Here is a 23,568-nt window from a genome sequence, read left to right as displayed (position 1 = left end):
TCCCAATACACACTCTTCCTAGGAAACCTTTTCACACCCATCTCCCAGCCGGAGTCAGCAACACCCATCCTTGGGCTCCCACAACCTGGGGTCCATGGCTGAATGGAAAGGTCTCAGTAGTTAGTCTCACCGAGTTGGAAAGCCCAGTGAGTACAATGCAGCTGTCAATTTTATTTTATTTTATTTTATTTTATTTTATTTTATTTTATTTTATTTTATTTTTTTTATTTATTTTATTTATTTTATTTTATTTTTTTATTTATTTTATTTTATTTTATTTTATTTTATTTTATTTTATTTTATTTATTTTATTTTATTTTATTTTATTTTATTTTATTTTATTTTATTTTATTTATTTATTTTTTTTTTTATTAAGTAAGTTTTAGCCCACGTAGGGCTTGAACTCATGACCCCCAGATGCAGTCGCCCCACCGACTGAGCCAGCCAAGCTCTTTGGGAAGGGAACTACAACCGGCCGCATTGAAGGGCCTCCGGCTCCGCCCCCTTTGGGCTCCGCCCCGCCCCGCCCTCCGCCCCGCCCCTCAGCACGCCGGCCCAGCTCCCAGGACGTGGGCGGGCAGTGAGCATGCGCCACGGGCGCAAAGCACGCCGGGAGTTGTAGTTCCGCCATCGGACGGAAGCCGGGACGGACTGCGGCGGGATGTGGCCCGGAATATTGGTCGGGGGGGCCCGGGTGGCGGTAGGTAGGTCCCCCGCGCTGGGGCCTCGCCTTGCCGCCCGCTTCCCCCCGCGGCGGACGCCCAGGACCGGCCTGGCGCTGCAGCGGAGCCTGCACGTGACGGCGGCCCGGGCTCTCCCGCTCATTCCCATCGTGGTGGAGCAGACGGTACGGCGGCCGCGGGAACTCGGCCCGGGCGGGAGTCGGGGTCTCCGGGCTGCCCTGACTCTCGCCGCCGTCCTTCTGCCCCAGGGTCGCGGCGAGCGCGCCTATGACATCTACTCGCGGCTGCTGCGGGAGCGCATCGTGTGTGTCATGGGTCCGGTGAGCGCCCCGCGGGGTCCTCCCCTGCGCCTGCCCCGACCCCACGAGCCCCTCCTCCTCGAGCCCTCTTGACCTCCTGACCCCTCCCCCTGGACTTTCCTGCCTGCTCTGGCCCCAGGCTGACATCCCACTTCCTGGGCACCGAAGCCTTCAGCCCCCTCTTCTGGCCCCAGCGCCCCACCCCCACCCCTCCTCAGACCCTCTGCTTTACCCTTCCTGACTTCTGACTCCCTCCCTCACCAGTGATCCTCCCCATTCCTGGCTCTAATCCGTCTCCCCAACCCTCCTGACTCCTTCCCTTCCTTGCCCTGAGCCCACTGACTCCCCCCTTCCTGTGCCCCAACCTCAGCACCTCCCCTCCTTGGTCCTGAATTCTCCCCTGCCATCTCACTTGGGCTCTGACACCCATCCTTGTTCCTGACTCATCCCCAGCCAGCTTGTAATTGCTTCCGTTAACCCGCTCCGCACCCCCCAGCTGGGCAGCCCACCCTCCCCGCTTACTTGCAGATCGATGACAGCGTGGCCAGCCTGGTTATCGCCCAGCTGCTGTTCCTGCAGTCTGAGAGCAACAAGAAGCCCATCCACATGTACATCAACAGCCCGGGTGAGCGGAGCCTTCCCCGGGTGCCAGGGCCACTTCCTGGGACACTCCAGGTGACTCAGGGGACAGAGACCCCCCCCCCCCCCCCACACACACACACACACACACTTGGATCAGGAACATTCTCCCTCTGGAGAAAGGAAGGATGCTGAGCTGCCTTCAGAATCCCAAAACTGTCCTGAAACCTCCACAAGTAGCCTGTTCCTTGCTTTTAGATCTAGGTTCACAAACTGGCAGCCCAGCCTGCCTCTTAGACCCCACACATAACATTTTACCAACCTGACCCTGCGGTCAGCTTTTTAAAATTGGCAGCTGCCACCACCTGTACCACCCTCTCCCAAAAGAGGGTAGTTCACCGTGACGGTGCTTACTGTGCCCCAGATTTGAAGCATTTTATAGGCACTGAACTCATCTTGTCCTCATGGCAGCTGCACGTGGTAGGTACTGCTCAGCGATCCCCAGTCTGCCAGGAGCCACTGTAGCTGAGAGGCTGGGTAACTTGCCCAAGGTCACGCAGACAAAACTGCCAGGGCAGGCTGGCTCCAGGGCTTCCCTCTCGGGCCACCACACGCTCCCCGATTTCCACTTTCTCTTGAAACTTTGACAGATCTGGTCTCCCTGGGCCCATGTGCACAGGTTGTAACAGCTCATTCTGGAGCAAGTGGTCTCCCTTTCTGCCTCCATTTAGTTCGTGTCACCTGTTTCTGTCACCTCCCTACCCTTGGAAATATTTGTGTTGGTGACACCTGCTTTAAAGGGCTGCCTCTCACCCCCCCCGACCAAAAAAAGGGCTGCCTCTACACAAGCCCTCCCTAGGGCCCCTGCGCTGCACTAGGGAAAGGATGGGGGTTGGAGCCCGCACAGCTCCTCACACACACACACCCCCACTGCAGGAGGCATGGTGACCTCGGGCCTGGCCATCTACGACACGATGCAGTACATCCTGAACCCCATCTGCACATGGTGCGTGGGCCAGGCCGCCAGCATGGGCTCCCTACTCCTGGCCGCTGGCACCCCGGGCATGCGCCACTCGCTTCCCAACTCCCGCATCATGATCCACCAGCCCTCGGGGGGCGCTCGGGTGAGTGCCCTGCCGGCTGTGCAGGCTGCTTTGGGTGGGGGGTGGGGGGACGGTGTCTAGACAGAGGGACCGACTGGGTGGCAGTCATGCAGGAGTGTCAGTGTTTGAAAATGTAGGTTTTACAATGATGCATGTACAGCAAGGCCAGCAGGTCAGGAAAGGACTCCCATGGGAAAGACAGTTTGTTACAGTTCCCAAGGGGCAGGACGGGGGGGCGGGGGGGGAACATGCCATTCCAGGCACGGCCACATGGGAAGCACCAGGGTCACTCAGGAGGCACGGAGTGGGAGCAATGGACAAGGATTTTGCTGTGGTTTCTGCAGGAAGGAACAGTGAGGCACGACCAGCAGGCTCAGGACTGGCTAGTGTCAGTAATCTCGGCGGGCTCTGGGGTGTGGGAGCTGACCTAGTTGTCGGGACCCTGGCCCTGGGGGGGGCAGGGGACAATGGCTCTGAGTATGAGAGCCCCACAGAGGAGGTGGTGAGGGCGTGTACCCTGGATCCTCTGGATTTGGCTACTTTGCCTGTGAAAACTCAGGCCTGAGCTGGAGCTATTCACTCTCTCCAGGAATCCACTTGTCCTGGGTGGGGCAAACCTCCACATGCAGAAAATACAGTTCATACAAGGAAGCCTTCGGGCATTTGGGTGGCTCAGTAGGTTAAGCATCTGACTCTTGATTTTGGCTCAGGTCATGGTCTTAGGGCCCTGGGATCGAGCTCCACATTGGGCTCCCAGCTCAGTGGGGAATCTGCTTCTCCCTCTCCCTCTGCCCCTCCCCTCTGCGTGCATGCTCTCTCTCTAAAATGAATAAATAAAATATTTTTTAAAAAATTACAGGAAGTCTTCGGGGTGGGGCAAAGATGCAGCAGGACGTGCAGGGACTTGCGAAGCCCTGCCCCACCTGTCTGCACACCCTCCAGCCTCCCTGTGAGAGGCTGAGGCTCATTCTGACCTTTTCCCTCTTACCCATCTTGGGCTGCCCCCCAGGGCCAAGCCACAGACATCGCCATCCAGGCAGAAGAGATCATGAAACTCAAGAAGCAGCTCTACGGCATCTACGCCAAGCACACCAAACAGAGCCTGCAGGTGATTGGTGAGTGCCCCCCGCCCCAGGCAGAGCCCTGGCTGCGCTCCGCTATTTTAACCAACACACACATATGTGACAGGCCTCGTGCTGAGCCAGGGCCTCTCGACCTTGGCACTGTTGACACTCAGGGCTAGATCATCCTTGGTCCTGGCCACTGTGGGACGTGGGGCAGCATCACTGGCCGCTGCCCACTGGATGCCAGTAGCACCTTCCATCTGTGACTGCCTCCTTCCCAAACTGCCTCCAGGCATCACCCAATGTCCCCATTGAATTATCAGGAATCATCCCCAGTGGAGAATCCCTGTCCTCAGCACTTTAAAAAGACCAATTTGCAGAATCTTCATGAAAACTTCACCGAAATAAGTTAAAGGTTTGAACGGGGTCTCAATAAAGAATATTCCAAGTGGCAAAGAAATAGAGGAAAAGATGCTCATGATCTTTAGCAATAATATTTAAAAATAACATCATTAGGGGGGCACCTGGCCGGCTCAGTCGATAGAGCACGTGACTCTCAATTTCAGGATCCGGAGTTCAAGCCCCACGTTGGGCATGAAGACTGCTCAAAGATAGATAGATAGATAGATAGATAGATAGATAGATAGATAGATAAAATTTGCATATATATATTATAAATATATATATATATATTTTTAAGACTTACTTATTTTAGAGAGCACATTGGGGGAAGGGCAGAGAGAAACCCAAGCAGACTCCTCGCTCACTGTGGAGCCTGACCCAGGGCTCCATCTCACGACCCTGAGATCACAACCAGGGCAGAAATCAAGAGTCAGACGTTTAACCAACTGTGCTACCCAAGCACCCCTCACCCATGTATCTTTTATTTATTTACTTATTTATTTAATTTATTTAAAAATTGTATTTATTTATTCAAGAGAGACACACACAGAGAAAGAGGCAGAAACACAGGCAGAAGGAGAAGCAGGCTCCATGCAGGGAGCCCGATGTGGGACTCGATCCCGGATTCCGGGATCAGGACCTGAGCTGCTGAAGGCAGACGCTCAACCGCTGAGCCACCGAGGCGTCCCATCTTTTTTTTCTTTCTTTCTTTTTTTTTTTTTTTTTTTAATAATGTCATTGGTTTTTAGGAAAAGGCCGATAAAGGCCTCGGTGAGAACCATTTCAATCACTAGAACAGCTAAAATCTAGAACACAACGCTGCATGCCAGTGAGAGTGTGCAGTCCCTGGAACGCTCACCCACTGCAGGCGGGAGTGAACACGGTACAACCGCCCAGGAAAGCTGCTCGCCACCTACCAGCTCGGCTCCGAGTGGCCAAAACTGCCACCATTACCCCTCTCAGCGTGTAGCCAAGAGAAATGAGGGCTTCTGTCCACAAAAGATAGGGCAGCCCTGGTGGCGCAGCAGTTTAGCGCCGCCTGCAGCCCAGGGCGTGATCCTGGAGACCCTGGATCAGGTCCCACGTCAGGCTCTCTGCATGGAGCCTGCTTCTCCCTCTGCCTGTGTCTCTGCCTCTCTCTCTCTGTGTCTCTATGAATAAATAAATAAATAAAGTCTTAAAAAAAAAAAAAAGAACAAAGATGCGGACAGCAACGCTGACGGCCAGCCTGTCTGTAGAGCCCCACCGTGGCAAGCACCCCGGTGCCCGGCAGCAGCAGGACGGGGGCATTCGTGCTTTAATCCCGCTGTGGAATGTCCACGGCAGCGCCAGAGACTCACCCACAGTGGCACACGGCTGCCTGGCTGAAGCTCGGAAATGCTACTGAGTGAGAGAAAGGAGTAAATAAATATTCTGCGATTCCACATATTTATTTATTTAAAGATTTATTTCTTTATTTGACAGAGAGAGAGAGAGAGAAAGCACAAGTAGGCAGAGCGGCAGGCAGGGGCAGAGGGAGAAGCAGACTTTCCACTGAGCAGGGAGCCTGATGTGGGGCTCAATCCCAGGATCGAGATCGGGATCACACCCCGATCCAAAGGCAGATACTTAACCGACTGAGCTACCCAGGTGTCCAGATTCCACATATTTAAAAACAAAAAGAGGATGAGCACTGGCTGTTATTCTATGTGCTGGCAAATTAAACACCAATAAAAAATAAATTTATTTTTTAAATAAATAAATAAATAAATAAATAAATAAATAAATAAAACCTCCCCCCCCCAAAAAAAATTAAAAAATAAAATTAAATAAAAACAAAAAGAAGTGTACTTCTCTATGCCGTTAGGCCACCTTTAGGCTAATGGTTGCTCTTGGGCCGGAGGAGGCAGTGACTGGACATAGGCTGTGGCAGGGCTGTGGGGGTCAGGGCTGTGGGGACGGCCCGTGTCTTGATGTGGGTGCTGGCCACGTGGGCATGTTCCGTGTGGAACTCACACTGTCCATTTACGATCTGGGGCCTTTCCTGGGTGTATGTTATTCATGAGTAACAAGTAAAAAAGGAGAAATGGAAACGGGTGTTTCACCGATTGGGGAAACTGAGGCACCAAAGGGGGAAGGCCACCGTGGCAGAATGGGTTACCCCAGAAGTGGCAGGACAGGGACCCAAACCCGGCCTCAGGTGTCCGCCCTCACGCATGTGCGTCCTGCCTCTTGCTTCCCCCGGCAGAGTCGGCCATGGAGAGGGACCGCTACATGAGCCCCATGGAGGCCCAGGAGTTTGGCATCTTAGACAAGGTTCTGGTGCACCCGCCCCAGGACGGGGAGGACGAGCCTGAGCTGGTGCAGAAGGAGCCCATGGCCGTGGTGGCCGCGACAGAGCCGGCCCCCACGAGCATCTGAGCGCGGGACCTCACCCTCCGGAGGAGTCGGGGGACACCAGGCACCAGGCCAGACACTGGAGCTGCAGCCCCGCCCGCCCCTCGGCTGAGCCTGGAAGGGCCCCGTGAGGAACTCTGGGTTTGGGGGTGCCCCTCAGGGCGGGCATCTTGAAGTAGACACTGTGATTTTCAATTAAATCTTTCTAGTCTTTGATCCCCATCTCTGTCGCCTCCCCTCGCTGCTCCACCACGGCCCGCACGCGCGTGCCCTTCACGAGGCCTCTCCGGCCCTCAGCCTGACCCCGAGGCTCTCACCTCCAGTGCCCTAACTTCAGCAAACTCTACTGAGCAAATACAACATTTCAGGCACTGTCTAGAGGCCACCTCATACCTCGAAGAAAACAAAAATCCCTGCCCTCCAAGAACGTAATCTCTCTCTCTCTCTCTCTCTTTTTTTTTAAGATTTACTTATTTGAGAAAAGCATGCATGAGCATAAATTGCAGCAGAGGGAGAGGGAAAAACAGACTCTCCGCTGAGCAGGGAACCCGACACCAGGACCCCAGGATCATGACCCAAGCCCAAGGCAGACACTTAACCAACTGAGCCACCCAGCACCCCTAGACAGTTTCTTAAAAAGCAGGAAAAGAGGTATGCAGTGTGTTTGTGTGTGACAGCTGTAGAAGACAAAGGCCTTGCTGAGAAGGTGATGCTTGAACAGAAGATGTTTAGGGTGAGAGAGGGGCAGAGCAGTCTGGGCAGCGGGCATAGCAAGTGCAAAGGCCCTGTGGCAGGACTGTGGCTGCCACATAGGAGGGGCCCCAAGGAGGCTCATAGCTGAAGTGGAGTGGCCGCGGGGACAGTGGAGAAATGAGAATGGAAAGGAAGGCCTGGTAGATCTGAGCAAGGAGGGAGATGAGCCCTGGAGGGTTTTGAAAAGAATGAAAAGCAGGAGGACTGTGGCTCCCACAGAGTAGGGGGAGGAATGCAGCCCGTGTGGAAATGCTGGGACCAGTTAGGAGACTTGAAATAATCAGATGAAGGCTGGCGGCCCCAGCTGGGTGGCCAGGAGAGGTCAGAGGCAGAGCTGACAGGTGGAAAGGCTGCGGGGAGGCGCAGGTCGGGCAGGGGATCAGGAGCTGAGTTCGGACGCTTTGCTTCTGGTGTTTGACGTGCCTCAGACATCCCAGGGGATGGATAAATCTGGGGTAGGATTGGGAATAAAAATGGAAAAGACATCATCAGGATGTCGATAAGTTAGCCAGGCTAAGAACCGGCTGCTGGACCTGGCACAGTGGAAGTCACGGGCCGCATGAGTAGGAGCACGTTCAGTGCTCTGGGTGCCAAAAGCCACCCTGGAGCGCCCGCAGAGAGAAGGGGCAGGAAGACACGGGAGCTGGACAAGGTTTTCAAGGAATTTCACTGTATAAGGAGAGCAGACAACATGTGGCCGTCACTGGAGGGGTCGTGGGGTCAATATCTCAACACAAATTTCTAAAAAGATGAATCCTTAAGACAACCACACGGACGACTGGGTGGCTTAGTGGTTGAGCATCTGCCTGCGGCTCAGGGCGTGACCCCGGGGTCCTGGGATCGAGTCCCGCATCGGGCTCCCTGCAGGGACCTGCTTCTCCCTCTGCCTGTGTCTCCGCCTCTCTGTGTCTCTCATAATAAATAAAATCTTAAAAAAAAAAAAAAAAAAGACAACCGCAGTACCACTCACAAGCCTAAAAAAATAATAACAATGCTTATTACCATGGTCACATACTCACCCAGTGTCCAAATCTCAGCAGTTACCTCTGCGTTTTCACTTTGTTCCAATCTGCATCCAGATGAGGCACATACCTTGCAACTGGTGGATGTCTCCCCAAGCCTCGTGCAACTGTGGGTTTTCCCCTTAATCTCTCTCACAATCTCCCCCCCTTTTTCTTCTCTTTCTTTGAAGTTCACTTGTTGGAGATACAAGGCCGTTTGCCTTGTGGACTTTCCATCTGAATTTTGGTGATTGGATCAGCATGGGCTGGGACCTCTGTCCTTGATTATTTCCTGTGACTTGAGCTATAAACCCAGAGCAGTCTGATGGGATTCGGGATCCACTGCTTGGGAAATGACCCCTTAGTGGAGGTGTGTGCACCCATCGAGAGGCACCCAAAGTGCTCGTGGCCCCTCATTTTGCAATGTTAGAGGCCGATGACAATCCGTGTCTGGATCCACTAAATATTCCAATAAGGGCTGCAAATGGTGCTGTGCCAATTCTAGCCTTAAAGGAAGAGGAGGGGTTTTTATTTTGTTGTTTTTTATTTATAAGATAGGAGGTACCTGTTGGTACAGGGGCAGGAATGACCCAGTGGAGGGGGGATGGGTGATGCTTGGCTTAACCTTTGACCTCAACCTCCTACTTGGCCCGACCCCATGACCATGGCCTTGACGTCTCCCCCTGACCCCTGTGCCCTTGACCCCTTCCTCTCGGCCTGAGCGTCCTTTCCCCTCAATCTCCCCTGGGCATTGGCCCAAACGCTCGCTCGGGCACCTCCCGACCGCAGAGCCCAGGGGAGGCCGACTCCGGCCCTCGAGCCCCGCCCCTCCGGCCTCCACCGTCCGCGGCGTCCAATCGCGCAGGAGAGGAGGCGGGCTCTACGGGGAGCCAATAGCCTGAGAGGGCGAGCCGAGCAGCAGCCACTAGCCTCGGCCGGGGGGCGGGACTCCGGAGAAGGCCAATCACTGAAGGGGCTCGGTGCTGCACAGCCAATGGCCGCGGGGCGGGGGCGTGGCCCTGACTCCGACCGCTTCCACGACTCGGCTCCGGGGCTATGGCCGGGAGTGGGCGGCTGGCGCTGGGGACGCTGCCTTGGCCCGGCTGGGTGCGGGGCTCGGGCCCGGCCGTCCTGAGCCGCCTTCGGGACGCGGCTGTGGTGCGGCCAGGCTTCCTGAGCGCGGCCGAGGAGGAGACGCTGAGCCGCGAGCTGGAGCCCGAGCTGCGCCGCCGCCGCTACGAATACGATCACTGGGACGCGGTGAGGCCGGCAGCGCGGGGGGCGGGCCTGCGCGGGGGCGGGGCCGGATGACGCTCCTGGCGGGGCGGGGCTACGAGGGGGCGGGGCCTGCGGCGTGGGGGCGGAGTCTTGATGCCCTAGGCGGGGCTGCACGGGCCGTGAAAGCCTGGAGATGAGGGCGTGGCCACAGCTGGAGGCCGGACCTGGAACCTAAGGGTGTTTTGGGGGCAGGAGCAAGGTCCGGGGCCGACGCAGGGGTGGAGCGAGATGAGGGAGGGTCACCAGTTGTGGGCGGAGGCAGACAGACGAATATTGGAGTGGGGCCAGCACTGGGGACAGGATCTGGGACTGAATTGGAGCCTGCAGGCGGGTACCAAGGAGTAAGGCTGGGCCTGGGAGGGCAGGGGTTGGGGTTTGAGACCCAGGATCTTAGGGTAGATAGGATCGAGGTGTTGCGTTGCAGGTGGTGTCAAGGGGGCATGTTGGGAAAACCAGTCCTTTGCACTGCCCCCCCCCCCCGTGCCTCAGTTTCCCTGCTCCCTCTGAGAGTTTACAGGCTTGACCGAAGCTCTCTGTGCAGGCCATCCACGGTTTCCGAGAGACAGAAAAGTCACGCTGGTCAGAGGCAAGCCGGGCCATCCTGCAGCGCGTGCAAGCTGCCGCCTTTAGCCCCGGCCAGACCCTGCTGTCCTCCGTGCATGTGCTGGACCTGGAACCTCGGGGCTACATCAAGCCACACGTGGACAGCATCAAGGTGGGCAGAGGCCAGAGCCTTGCACAAGCTCCCAGCTGGGGTTGGGCTGGCCTAGGCCAGAGAGTGACCGGCCGCCATGCCCCCCCCATGCCCCGTCTTGCAGTTCTGTGGAGCCACCATCGCTGGCCTGTCCCTGCTATCTCCCAGCGTCATGCGGCTGGTGCACACCCAGGAGCCGGGGGAGTGGCTGGAACTCTTGCTGGAGCCAGGCTCCCTCTACATCCTTAGGTACTGCCCGGCCGGGGAGCCCCCTCCCCACCAGTAACTCATCAGATGCCCACCTAGCATGTTGAGCACCTTCTCTTTTTCAGCCCTCCCGGCAGACACGATCGTTCCCCCGTGGCAGGCTGTCCGCCTGGCTCGGGGGCTGCCGTCACCCCACCCAGCGACAGCCTGTTTTCTCTTGCAGGGGCTCGGCCCGTTATGACTTCTCCCATGAGATTCTTCGGGATGAAGAGTCCTTTTTTGGAGAGCGTCGGGTACCCCGGGGCCGACGCATCTCTGTGATCTGTCGCTCCCTCCCGGAGGGGATGGAATCAGGGGAGCCCGGACAGCCGCCCCCAGCCTGCTGAACCCCAGACCCTTCCCGCAGCTTCTCGGAGCCACCGTGTTTGTAAATAAAGTGGGGGAGTGGACAAACCGGCCTTGCTTGCGCTGGCTATTGGCAGGGGCTGGGCGGTGCAGGGGAAGCCCGGAACCCGCCTCCCGGCCCCCAACCCACACCAGGAGCCAAGGTGGCAGGGTCAAGGCACCCTCGGGCTGAACACAGTCATGCGGCAGTTCCTTTATTAGGCTCCTTGCGGGCGGCCCCGGCCCACCTCCCCTCTGGTCTCCAATAAATAAGTCAGTAGAGCCCCTCAAGAGGCCGCGGGGCCCCAGGCCAGGCGTCCTCAGCCGCAGCTGCAGGCAGCCGCCGAGAGCTGGGGCAGCCGCTGCCAGCGGTGGCGGTCATCGAGGAAGGCCACGTCGGCGTAGCGGGTGGGCCGGCAGCAGGGCCCGCCGAGGGCTCGGCCCTGGCCCCGCAGCCAGGCCAGCGTCAGGCCGTGCTGGGTGCGCGCGCCGCGGGGGCAGCTGCCCGCACAGTAGCGGAAGGTGACCGTCTCCTCCGACGCGTAGCCCAGACCCAGCTCGGCCACAGGCAGGGACAGGCTCCACAGCTGGCACGGGCTGGCCAGGGCTCGGCGTGGGCGGCCACCTGCAGGGGACAAGGGGCCGCTGATGGCAGGTGGCATCTGGGTGGGAAGGAGCTGGGGGTCACGCGGGGCCCGGGGGGAGACCTTACCCAGCTGTGGCCTCTGGGTCCCTCGGAGCTCTCCCTCCACCACCGGGGCCCCCCGAACACCAGGGCCCCAGCCGAGGCCCAACTGCAGTGACAGGAGCAGCAGCGAGCAGAGGAGGACTCTTCCTGGGGCCATCGTGACAGGCAGGTCCGGACGGTGGGGACGGTGGGGAGCGTCGCACCCTCAATTTATCCCCCCACCAGGGCTGGGGACATAACCTCTTCGTTGCCGCTGCCTCGCGGGCGGGGAGCCCCCCATGTCCCACGCCAGCTGCTCTCCGGCACCCTGGGGCCAGCGCCTCTGCCCACCCCTGTGCTTTAAGAGTTAAGTGCTCACCCCCGCCCCGCCCCGGCCAGACATTCCACAGACCCATTTCCGACACCCCCTTCACCCCTGATTTATGAGTGTTGTGGCAGCCAGAGCCGAACCCAGGGCGGGCCACCGAGTCCCCCACCCCACCTGCTTTCTCGAAAGAGGTGCAGGGGGCGGGGGCACGAGGACCCGCCAGTGGGACCTCTCCCCACTCAGGGTGCCAGGGCTCAGGGATCCCCACGTCGTGCACCAGGTAGAGTGGTTAAGGGGGAGAGACGGGCCAGCAGGTGGCCGGGCTGATGGGGAACCCTCCATCACAGCCGCCACCTGGAGGATTAAGACATCATGCCCCTGTCTCCGGGCCTGGCTGAGCCACCGTCAAAACAGGAAAAGGGAGAGGCCCCGGGGACAGCCAAGAACTGGGACAGGAACGGAGGAAGCTCACCCTGCAGGGACGCCTGTCTCTAGAAGGCCAAGCTGAGGTCCCTGGGACCTCAGCCCCATCCCCACGTTAGGGTGGGAGGGGAGGTTAAGCCCACCAGGTCTGAGAGGCAGCAGCAGTTTCCAGTGATTTCCATACCCGGCCCCATGAGCCCTGGGAAACGAGGCCACCCCTCACCTGTGAAAGGGGGCTAATCAGAGTCCTTCCCACGCGAGGTTCTGAGGACAGATGGTGCATTTAGGGTTTAACACGCTGCCTGACGGTGAGGAGCTTTCGAGAATAAGCCCTCCTTTGAGGCAAAGGAAGCTCGATTGACTTGGGTACGTTTAAAGAGGTGCTGGGTCCCATGTAGGTCGGGGGGAGGAAACATAGGTGGGACCCTGCAGCCCCGGGGGCAAAACCCTGCAAGTGCGCTCACCCACGTCTGGGGGTGTGTGTGGTGCGGGCGCGTGTGCCATGCACCCCTACTCCACGCTGTGGGCAGGGGTGCAAACCGGCAGCCCTTGAGCATTCGCTCCGGAAGCCGCCAATCAGCCCCGCTGCCCCTGGACAAATCTGGCGCCAGGAACTCCTCCCACGCAGGTGAGCAGAGGCACAAGCTCAGGACCGCTGCTCGCTTTACATCAGCAGAGACAGGGAGCGACGGGAACTCCACTGTGACGGAGGCTTCGGTCATTCTGGTGTGGTGGCTACTGCGGTGCTTGCGGAGACCAGCTTCAGACAGAAAGTCATCGGTCCAGAGTCACCGGGATTGAACAGTAGCCAGGATTGGAAGCCACATCCTGCTGAACCCCAGGGCCTTGCTCCTAACCACCGCGGCACGTGGCTCCGGCCTGCGTGGGGAGGCCAGGGGCAACACTGCCTTCCTGCGGCCCCAAGAGGCCTGGCAGAACGCTGGGGAGGGAGGCTGGACAGACCTGGGACATTCCTAGGAATTAGCCTGACATCTCCGGCATCCCTGCTCGGTGGCCCAGGGCCCGCGGAACGGGGTGGGGAGGTTGTCCGCCTCGTGTGCAGCCTCGGGCAGGACGGAAGCGCCGCAGCCTGCCCCCCAGCCAGATCCCTCAGTACAGGGGTTCAAAAGTAGCGCCAGCTGCCAAATTCCATTTCCAGCAATGAAACTGTCCATGAACTCAAAGAGCCTTCCCACGGCAGCGCGCCAGCAATACGAGATAAAAATAAATGCCTAACGAAGTCGCTGGAAATAAGGGAAGCCCTAGAAACATCGCTGGAAAGCTGAAAAATAGGGCCCAGGTGCTGACACTGGCAACAAAAGGGTTCAGCCACTAGGACAGAGCCCACCCGCTGAGAACCACCTAATCTGGGCCTGGTGAGGGGCTCCTGGGACACCGGGGTGGGGGGGAAGCTGAGGCCAAATGCACCTGGAAGATTTGCCTGTAAAGCCGACTGTCCCCAGGAGGCCCCCCCAGAACCCCTGCGCCAGGTCCCCATCCCAAGTTGTAAAACACAAGAATCAATCATGGAGAGGAGTCAGGAGGCCCGCAAGCGTCAGGAACCAGGTGCCTGGCAGAGACCGTGGTAAGACCAGACGCTTAAAATGTGAAAGAAGGGGTCAAACCACAAGCAGATCTGCTCTGAAGAGGAAGCAGAGATGAGCCGAATGGAGAGCCAGGCCTGGGAGCCGAGCACTTCATGGGTTGGGGGGGGGGGGGGGGGGGGGGGGGGGGTGGGGGGGTGGGCACAGCTGAAGGCAGAACCGGAAGCCAGCTGGAGGGACGGCCGCCCACGCAGACACGCAGAGAGCACCATGGGCTGAGGACTAAGGAGCCAGCTCCAAGGGGCAGGGGAAGGTTCCCGGAGGGAGGGACCTGGGAGACCAGAGGACGGCCCGGGGTGATCCCGCACTGACAAGGGGGCTCTGGGACTCAGGGAGCAGGTGACAGACAATGCGAGCACCCAGGAGGTTCTGGCGACGGAGCCTGTTTATTGGGCAGGTGGGTGGGCGCCGCCCGTCACTCCTTGAGGGAGAAGTGCATCTTGTCGCTGATCATCTTGCGCTCGGGGTTGAGCCGCTTGAGGATCTGCGCGAGCACGTTCACGGTCTGCTCGCTGCTCAGCCCCGTCTTCTTGGTCTGGAACTTCTTCAGCAGGTCCTTGGTGGTCATGGGCTTCCGCGTCAGGTAGCGGCGCACCGCGTCCTCCGTCACCTGCACGTCTCTGTGGGGCCAAGCAGAGGGCGGCGTGGGCGGGCGTCCGCAGGCGGCCTCCCCACACCCCCGCCCCGCCCCTGCCATTCCCCCGCAACGTACCCGCTGCTGGGGGTCGACTTCCCCGACTGGGGCTGAGGGGTTGACTTCCCCGACAGGCTCTGGGGCCCCGGGTCCAGCCGCAGACGCTTGGCCACCGGCGTCTCATTGGTCCGCTTGCCTGGGGGAGCGGGAACAGGGCTGAGTCCTGTGCTCGAAGTGGGGGAGCCCAGGCGGAGGGGTGCCAGGATCCCAGTGCAGGGGGCCCAGGGGGCACACAGGCCTTGGCTCCCGAAGCAGAATGCGGGCCAAGGGTGGGAGAAGAGGAGGCAGCGAGGCTGGGTCCCGCTCACCCTGCTCCAGCTTGTTGGCGGCGGCCCGCAGGGTGGAGGACGTGCTGCCACTCTCCGCGCTCGGGCTGCCCGGCCGGCTGTTGCCCCGAGAGCTGCCTCCCGACGGCCTCCGCTCCCGCTTGGGGGGTGTCTTCTTCTTCTGTGGAGATGGGGTCCGGGACATGAGTCTACAGATAGCCCGTCGCCTGCCCCCTCCCGCCCCCGGGCCGGGCCATACCGCCATGAAGAGGGCCGAGGACGCCTCGCTGTCAATGTCGCTCTCCTCCGAGCTGTCCGACTCGTCGCTGCTGTCTGCTGGGGGCCAGAGGAGAGGTGTGGCTGTCGGGGTGCCCACCCGTGCCAGCCCCGCCTCGGGTAAGGGGCTAGGGGGTGGGGGGTGGGCTGGGATGCAGGGAGGGGACCCACCTTTCCTACGCTTCTTTTCCTGGGGCGTGGGCGCCTTCTTCTCCTCCTCCTCCTCCTTGTCCTCCTCGGGTGGCTTCTCCTCCTCGCTCTCCTCGCTGCTCTCGCTCTGCTCGTCTACGCCCTTGGGGCCCTCCTCCTGCTGGACGACCTTGGGCTTGCCCTCCAGCTCCTCCTGCGAGCTGCTAGAAGACAGAACGAGAGGGTGAGGGCCGGCCTGGGCCATCCTGGCCCCAACCCCTCGGCCGCCTCCTGCCTGCCTTACCTCGAGCCGTCCGACATGTAGTCCACCTCCTGGCCCTCGAAATCCCCATCGTCGCTGTCCTCGAAGGCCTCATCATCGGAGCCCTTCTTCTTTTTCTTCTTCTTGGTCCCCTTGGTGGGTGGTGCCTTCTTCTTGGCCTTGGGGGCTCTGCCCCCTGCGGAAGCAGAGGCGGGCTCAGGCTGGCGCTCATCCTATTTGGTGTATCCGAGGAGGTCCGCCTCGGCAGAAGCCCCCGAGGACCCACGTCTCCCAAGCAAACCCGACCAATGCAAGTCTACACCCCTGACTCCCTCTCTCCGGTTCTCACGCTCAGGAACGCCACCTCCTTCCCTGCATCCCCCAGGACCGGGTACCGACAATCAGAAACCAGCCTGTGGCCAGAATTATTTGAATTGGCCAACCTGAAGCTGTTGCACCCTCTGCCCCTCCGCATTGCACATCCCGTGGGAGCCCCAATAAAGGCCACAGCTGAGACCTTCCTGTAGCTTTCTGCCTCCTACCAACTCAGGTGCTTGCCCAGTGGCCTGTGTAGCCTGCTGAGCCCTGCTCTCATTCCCAGGGGGCTGTGACTAAGCTTCAGTGGCACTAACCTCCCTGGGCCATCACTCAGACACCTTGACAAAGTACGACGCAAGCACAGATCACCAGGCTGTGCGGATCACCCAGTCACCCCGGGGGCTCCACCGGCCTCACCTTCCTCACCACTGGCCTCGCTGTCGTCAGACGACATCTCCAGGTCATCCTCCAGGTCGTGGATGCGCAGCTCACTGGCTTTCTTTCGGCTGCGCTTCTCCTTTTCCTCGTCTTCCTCCTCCTGATCCTGATCCTTGAGCCGTCGCTGCTGCATGATGCTGAAGTGGTTCAGGACTTTGTTTCTCCTGTGGGCAGGGGAATGGGATGCAGTGGGAGGTGACAAGGGGCCTAACTCCAGAAACCGGGCCTCCTAACTGCATCTACACCAGGCACTCCCCCAAAGGGGAACCATAGACACAACTTTGGTGATATGAGGGATGATCACAACCCTGGCAAGTAACACCCTGAAATTACATGCAGAGAGCTGGATTTCTTTGACTCCTTTCAGTCCTATGTCCCTCAAGGAGAAGCTCTCAGTGGTTTGGTATCCCAGCATCTCTCAAGCTCAAGGCCTTTCCCAGGCAACAACAGAATTTGGCCACAATGTATTTACATCCATGTGTTTTTATGGTAGTTTATGGGTGCCTTTGTTTTTATGACAAATAATACTGCTGTTTCCATTTACCGTGATGGTAAAAGTTTTTAAAGTTTTTAAAAATATGACTATCTAAAGAGAGTCTTAGGATTGTATCTAATAGCACAAGCAAAGTTCATCAGTGGCATGGGAAGGAGTAAAGCTCTTTGATACAAGAATGTGAGTGGACTTAACACTACTGATTAGTACACTTAGAGTTGACAAATTTTATTGTGTGTTTTTTAGTTATTTTTAATTATTTTTAATTAAAACATGGAATGAGGATCCCTGGGTGGCGCAGTGGTTTGGCGCCTGCCTTTGGCCCAGGGCGCGATCCTGGAGACCCGGGATCGAATCCCACATCGGGCTCCCGGTGCATGGAGCCTGCTTCTCCCTCTGCCTGTCTCTGCCTCTCTCTCTCTCTTTCTCTCTCTCTCTGTGACTATCATAAATAAATTAAAAAAAAAAATTAAAAAGAAAATTTAAAACATGGAATGAAATACTGATATATGCTACAACACAGATGAACCTTGAAGACCTGCTGAATGACATGCCAGTCACAAAAGGACCAATACTGCATGATCCCACTCGTATGAGGTCCCTTGAAGGGTCAACTCAGAGAAGGAAAGTGGAATGGTGGAAGCCAGGGTTGGAGAAAGGGGGCAAAGAATAACTTTCATGAGGACAGAGTTTCAGTTTGGGAAGATATGAAAGTTCTGGAGATGAATGGTGGTGAAGGTCGTACAACAATGTGAATGTACTTAATGCCACTGAACTGGATACTTAGAAAGGATGAAATGGCAAGCTTTTACATTACATACATTTTGCCTGTAGTTGATCCAGCCATAGCCCTCCTGCCTGGGGGATGCCAAGTGGGCCAGGGAGAGGCCCCTGCTCTGCCGATTCCTGCTCCATGACTCAGCTCACCTACCCCTCCCCAGCTCTCTCAGGGCCCTGTAGTCCCTGATGCTTGTGTCTGTCTCCCCCACTGAACTGGGAGCTCCCCCACGGCCTGGTGGAGTCTGGTTTGGTTACCACTGAGTACCCAGCTCCCTGCCAGGCAGAAAGCTATGATGATACACCCCACTTCCAAGTGTTTCAGCCCCCTTCTGGGAAGCTGGGAGAGGGCAGTGTCTCCCTTCAGAGGGTCCTGCCTCCCTCCAGGCCTGCCTGGGCTCACTCACCTCTCCCACTCCTCCTCGGCCTCTTCAGCAGTGAGTGTGCGATGTCGGGCCAGCGGCGTGAAGTTATACCAGTTGTGCACCGGGAAGGCCTCAAAGGCCCCGTCAGGGCACTGAGTGAAGATGTAGTAGGACGTGTTCTCTGTCACGCCTCCCTTCTTTATGCCCTTGAACCTGCAAAGAATCATGGTCACAGCCTGGCCCTCAGGACCAGCCCTCTGCCTGCCTGTGCCCCCTGGCCTGCCCCCTCTCCAGAACTATCTGGGTTCTCTGAGCAAAATCCAGGGGCACCTGGGTGGCTCAGTTGGCTAAGTGTCTGACTTTAGCTCAGGTCATGATGTCGGAGTCCTGGGATCCAACCCTAAGTCATTGGGCTCTGCCCTCAGCAGGGAGTCTGCTTGTCCTTCTCCCTCTGCCCCTCCCCCACACATGCTCTCTCTCAAATAAATAAAATCTTTAAAAAAAAAAAAAAAAATCAAAAGTCAGGAGACCCTGGGCTGGCCCTTCAACTGTGTGAGCCTCAATTTCCATATCCGGAAAGCAGGGCCAGCACTCCCCACCCCTCTGCTCTGATCATTCTGAGAGCCCACTCAGGGCTCACTTCATTGTAAGTATCGTGGTCCTTTCCGAAAGGACCACGGTACATCAGCTGTGAAGCAAGGGCCCTGCAGTCAGACCCCCGCGGATTTGCCTCCAGGTTCCTCCTGCTAGCCTCCTCCTGACCTCTCCCCTCACCCTTCTCTGCCCTAAAAGTCTGGATAATCTTACAGAATGCTCTTTCCTGCCTACAACCTTCAAGGCTCCCCTGGGCCCTGGCCCCCCACAGTCCAGCTGCATCCTGGCATCCACTGTCTGGCACTACCCACCTGCCTTCTGTCACTGTCATGCCTGTGACAGTCCCTAGCGGTCTGCGGGCCATCTCATGCTTCTGTGCATGTGGTTCTGCCTGCCTGGAGTGCCCTCCATCCACCTGACTTCCCAATTCTCACAACCCCCAGTCTCTAGGTGGCCCCTTGCAGTGTGTGATCAGGGCAGGCTCTCAGGCTTCCCAAACCCTGGCCCCTAGAGCTCCCGTGTGAGCAGCAGCTTGGATCTTCAGAAATAAAACCCCATGAGAGACATGGGGGTTGCGACTGGACACCCAGTGGAGTTAGGACAGGAGGAGGATACGGGAGGCACTCACCGCTGCCACTACTTACTTTCTGCCCGATTTGCCATTGACGCGGAGCAGCCAGGGCTGGTCCTCTGGCCGGAACTCCTTGAGGACGATGCCATACTTCTTCCTCCGAGCCTCCTCACGAAGCTTGCGGTTGAACTCGCTGCCCGCACCAGACTCAGGCATCTCCTCCTCTTGGTAAATCTTCTTGTTGCTCAGGTCTCGCTCCAGCCGGGCCTGGGGCAACGGGGCAGGGTTGGGCAGGAAACAGACACTTTCAGCAGGGTGCCCGCCATTGCTCAAGCTATGCCTGCCCCCCCAAGGAACACCCTTGACCCCCGACCCAGGCTGAGCTGCAGACCTTCAGAGCCAACCTCCTGAACAAAAAAGGGACAGGACACTGCCTTTCTGTGCATCTGGGGGAAGGGTTGGGGGTAAGCTTTGTACTAGCTCTATTTTGCAGCCTTTCAGAGTTTGAAATTACTTCTAAATCAATAAAGAAAAAAATAGATCATTTTGGTGACAGGACAAAAGCAAAAACCATGAAAACAACCTGCTTGGAACTGGTCACTCCTCCTCTCTCTCTCTGCATTTAGACACCATTAAAGGCTGTTTTCCAATTCGGATCTCCAGGCAATTCAGCAGCAGTTAAGATATTTTAAGATGCACACAGTTCTTACCCTAGAGCTTCCTCCTCCAGACAGTGGAGGTGAAGTGCCATACACACACGTGCCCCCCCCCCCCCCCCCCCCCCCCCCCCCCACACACACAGGGCTGTTTACTGCGCCACTGTCTGTTGCAGCAAAAGACTGGAAATGAACCTAATACACAGCAGCAGGGGACTGGCTTAATACAGGGGGCCGCCTCCACATAATGGAAGACCAAACACAGGCAAAAGTATGTAACAACTGCCAAAACATATTAACTGAAAAAGGCCAGATGACTGAGGTCACTCCCCATTATCAAGAGATTTCTGATGGCTGGGAACAAAAAGATCCTCCAAGCATCCGGAAGTGGGGGGAAAAGCAAAGTTTTATTGGCATGCACATGCCCAACCATTTACAGATTGCAATGCCTTTACTGTGTAGAGGCGGGGTCGGAGGGCTGCTCCGGACACTGGCCAACAGGGCCAAGCATAATAATTAGCTGGTCTTTGAAGAAATAGTCTGCTGACCCCTGGTACAAAAGACAAGAATGAGAATGGTGGAAACCAAAAGCTAGAGTCCAACAGAAGAAACCTTCGAAATAGGAGAGAAAGTGGCTACCAAGCTAGCCTGGGCTCCCTGGTCATGCTCCCCAGCCTGAGGCTAGAAGAAAGGCACCCCCGGGATGGGAGAAATCAGTGTACTTCCCACAGCTCCTCTTCAGGGAGCCAGCCCAGGGGGTACCTCATTACAAAAGGGGAGTAAACAGGCCTGATTCCCTGAGGGTGGGCACCCCAAAGGGCAGGGCCCCTGCCTGGCTTGTTCACCATTAGCCTGGGGGGTGCTCTCCAGGGACAGCTGCTGGAAAGAACGCATTTGGAAGGGGTTTCTGCCCACACGTTGTTCATGGGTGAGGAGCAGCTACTGGGGGAAGCGATGTCTCTTGTGGTTATAAGTGCTTAGGTGCTAGACCTGCCCCCTCCTTGGGGTAATGAGTGACAACCCAGCAGGTTCATCTCTTCCCCAGAGAATGCAATCCCCTCCTAAGTGTGCCACTTAGGCAAGGAGAATTCTGGGGGCTGTATCTCTCTGTGACTAGGTTATAGAGGGCATGACCTCTGGGTGGTAAAAACAAGGAGTGATGTCCCCCCCATGATGATCAGGGAACAGGGTGTCACCCTCAAGTTACTAGTGGCTGGGAGGTCACACATCTCAAAAGGTGATAACTACTCAGGTGCTGCATGTCAAGGTGATGGGTGACGAGGGGCAGGTTCCTCTGGTTTCTTGTGGATGAGGGAAAAGGGGCTCTCCCACTCAATGAGGGATGGCGGTAGTATGTTAGTATGTTCCCAAGGTATTTACCAAGTTATTCCTCTTAGTGAGGGGTGTTTAAAGCTGGGACCCCCTGATGTGTGGGTATCTCCCTCTTGGATGATCAGTGATAAAGAATGCCCCACCCCACCCCCACCCCCAGAGTGATCAGGGATTTGGAAACACTCCACCTTCTCTGGGTAATTTAGGTGAGACCAGAGGTTGGGGGAGCATGTTAGTTTGTATATGAATGTGCATACGGCTGGAGATGCTGGGGGGCAGGCAGCCTACAAGGGAAGAGGGTGCCCTGAGCAAGCATCCACCTGCCCAATATCCAGAGGGACTAACGTCTCTTTCAAATAGCCTCACTTGCTCAACTAGATGAAGGGATGTTTAAAAACAGTCAAAAGACAGACCGGTGCTGAAAACAGGATGAGCAGCAGGAGCTGCCTGAAGCTGCCAACTTTAGACCTGGGCCAACTCCTGTGCTGGGCTGGTCCAGTCTCTGTGGCTTCAAATGCTGCCCCCAATGCCCAGATGCTCCCTCCCAGTCTCCCAACTCAGATGCTCCACTGCTTATTTACTGTCTCCTCCTGGGTGTCTGATATAAGATGTTGAGAACTGAACTCCCAATACTCTGTCCATCCGGCCCTGTCACCCGTCAACATCCAATCATTAACAAATCATGTTGGCTCCACTTTAAAACACACTAGAATCCACTGACTTCTCACAACCGCTGTTTGCTCCATGCCCAGTCGTCACTCACCTGGACCACCGCCGACGCCTCCACCCTGCAACACCCTTTGTCTGCCCCTGATCCTATAGCACCCAGATCAGTTTATAACTCCCCTGTTTAGAACCCTTTAAAGGTTTCTGCTATAGACTGAATGTTTGTGTTTTATCCCAAAATGCATATGATGAAACCTAACTCCCGGTGTGATGGTATGGGGAGGTGGGGCCTTGAGAAGGGGATTAGGTCCGAAGGGTGGAGTCCTGGTGAATGAGATGAGTGCCCTCTTAAGAGCTCTCTCACCCCCTCTGCCACGTGAGGACACAGTAAAAAGACAGACATCTACGAACCAGGAGGCAGGCCTTCACCAGACCAAACATCTGCTGGCGCCTTGCTCTCAGACCTCCTAGCCTTCAGAACCGTGAGAAATAAATATGTGTTGTTTAAAAGCCACCCGGTCTGAGGTATTCTGCTGTAGCAGCACCCATGGACAGAGCTTCCAAAAACCATCTGCAGGCTGCAGCCCCCTCGGCCTTGCCCAGATGACTCTAGGCTGGAAATGCCCGTCAGGGGGCACAACTTCTAAATGCCATCCTTTCATGAGGCCTCCTGTGGGGCCTGCCCAATCTTCCTCACAGGGATCCCTAGCAGCTCAGCCTGGGCCTCAGTACATCGTCTTATCCCCACTCGGGGAGCGGGGTCGAAGCCAAGCCTTAGTTTTACCACTGTAACTAAGCGCCTATTGCAGGATCAGGTTCTTACGCTCACTCCCAACGGGGACTTACCTGATTCCAGGTAGCAAAGTTGACTTTGTCAGCAGCATTGAAGGCCATGATGTTGTATTTTTTCGTTGTGTTTCTGGGGTGGGCAAAAAGAGGGCTGCTCTCAGTTCACCGTTCATTTAACAAACCCTCCCTTGGCTCAGCAACGCTGGGGACCCACAGAAGCCCTCAGGGGTTCCCGGTCTCTCCCGACCCCTCTGCTGAAGAAGAGCAGGAGGGGAGGCATAAAGGTCGGGGGACGGGGGGTGCCCAAGGTGTGGGAATAATGGAGACCTCTGTCCTGGGGGCGGGGGCGGGGGAGGGCAGGCAGGGCATGTTTCCCAGAGGAGGAAGATCGTGGGGCTGGGTTTTATAGGACCGACAGGAGTCACAACGCCAGGGAAAAGGCCTTCCTGCCGAGAGAAGGCTGGGCCAGGGGGCTGCATCCGACGTACCGCCCACTAATGGGCTCATTCATTCATTCCGTTGCAAACACGGGATGCACCTCGCTCAACCCCAGCCCTGGGCCCAGGTCCCTGCTCCTCGGGAGGCGGCATCACCGGCGGCGCCAGGCTGGCCTGGGAGCTCAGGAAGCGGGGAGAGGGCTGCGGGACTTACTTGGGAACTCGGACGACATACTCGGTGACGTTCTGGCTGCTGGGGCCCTGCGGGCAGAGAAGGAGGGGCGGTGGGTGAGTGGGGGGCTGCAGAGGCGGCGCGCCGCGACCCCCGAGCTCCCCCGTGTACTCACGAGGGCCGCCATGGTGACGGTCGGGGGTTCGGGTCCGCTGCGGCCCGCGCCCCTCAGTCCCGGGGAAGCCGCCCGCGCGCCGTCGGGTCTCTGGCCCGGATCGAGGGGGCCGCTACCCAGAAGTCGGTCTTCTCGGGGAACCGCTCCGGCCGCGTCTGCGCCTGCGCCTAACCTGGACGCGACACTCGGGCCGCGGCGCGACGGCAACCTCCTCCGCGTCACCTAGCTCCCCGAGTCCCGCGGAGCGGACGGCCCAGACCGACCCCGACGCGGAAGACACCCCGGCTGCGGCGGAAGCCGCGTCGCGCCTCTC

General features: G+C 57.5%; 4 protein-coding genes across 7 annotated transcripts; 2 read left to right on the top strand and 2 right to left on the bottom strand.

Annotated features, from left to right (window-relative positions):
• The first annotated feature begins 595 nt into the window (after positions 1-595).
• Positions 596-6,722, top strand: LOC112666367 (caseinolytic mitochondrial matrix peptidase proteolytic subunit). Its single transcript, XM_025457195.3, has 6 exons — positions 596-847; positions 932-1,003; positions 1,511-1,607; positions 2,498-2,685; positions 3,674-3,779; positions 6,358-6,722. Exons 1-6 carry the CDS (start codon positions 662-664, stop codon positions 6,528-6,530), a joined length of 822 nt encoding a protein of 273 aa, XP_025312980.1. The 5' UTR covers positions 596-661; the 3' UTR covers positions 6,531-6,722.
• A 2,552-nt stretch (positions 6,723-9,274) lies between these two features.
• Positions 9,275-10,892, top strand: ALKBH7 (alkB homolog 7). The gene is made up of 4 exons (XM_025457196.3): positions 9,275-9,520; positions 10,080-10,253; positions 10,357-10,481; positions 10,663-10,892. The coding sequence occupies exons 1-4, from the start codon at positions 9,317-9,319 to the stop codon at positions 10,823-10,825; spliced, it is 666 nt and encodes a 221-aa protein (XP_025312981.1). The 5' UTR covers positions 9,275-9,316; the 3' UTR covers positions 10,826-10,892.
• A 125-nt stretch (positions 10,893-11,017) lies between these two features.
• On the bottom strand, positions 11,018-13,981 carry PSPN (persephin). Its single transcript, XM_049098030.1, has 2 exons — positions 11,536-13,981; positions 11,018-11,448 (listed from the first exon to the last, which is right to left on the bottom strand). Exons 1-2 carry the CDS (start codon positions 11,666-11,668, stop codon positions 11,144-11,146), a joined length of 438 nt encoding a protein of 145 aa, XP_048953987.1. The 5' UTR covers positions 11,669-13,981; the 3' UTR covers positions 11,018-11,143.
• A 231-nt stretch (positions 13,982-14,212) lies between these two features.
• Positions 14,213-23,556, bottom strand: GTF2F1 (general transcription factor IIF subunit 1). 4 transcript variants are annotated; one of them, XM_025457210.3, is made up of 12 exons: positions 23,428-23,556; positions 23,123-23,169; positions 22,529-22,601; positions 19,102-19,295; positions 17,906-18,076; positions 16,208-16,392; positions 15,515-15,668; positions 15,253-15,434; positions 15,065-15,141; positions 14,848-14,986; positions 14,558-14,675; positions 14,213-14,465 (listed from the first exon to the last, which is right to left on the bottom strand). In XM_025457210.3, exons 3-12 carry the CDS (start codon positions 22,574-22,576, stop codon positions 14,261-14,263), a joined length of 1,473 nt encoding a protein of 490 aa, XP_025312995.1. In that variant the 5' UTR covers positions 22,577-22,601; positions 23,123-23,169; positions 23,428-23,556; the 3' UTR covers positions 14,213-14,260. The 4 variants fall into 4 exon arrangements, with proteins under 4 accessions (XP_025312995.1, XP_025312992.1, XP_025312993.1 ...); XM_025457207.3 differs by lacking the exon at positions 23,428-23,556 and adding an exon at positions 23,256-23,388; XM_025457208.3 differs by lacking the exon at positions 23,428-23,556 and adding an exon at positions 23,256-23,388 and having other exon boundaries at positions 15,065-15,138.
• Positions 23,557-23,568: the final 12 nt, after the last annotated feature.

Source organism: Canis lupus, chromosome 20, assembly GCF_003254725.2.
Source record: "Canis lupus dingo isolate Sandy chromosome 20, ASM325472v2, whole genome shotgun sequence".
Classification (NCBI taxonomy): Eukaryota; Metazoa; Chordata; class Mammalia; order Carnivora; family Canidae; genus Canis; species Canis lupus.
This window is presented reverse-complemented; position numbering and strand designations above follow the sequence as displayed.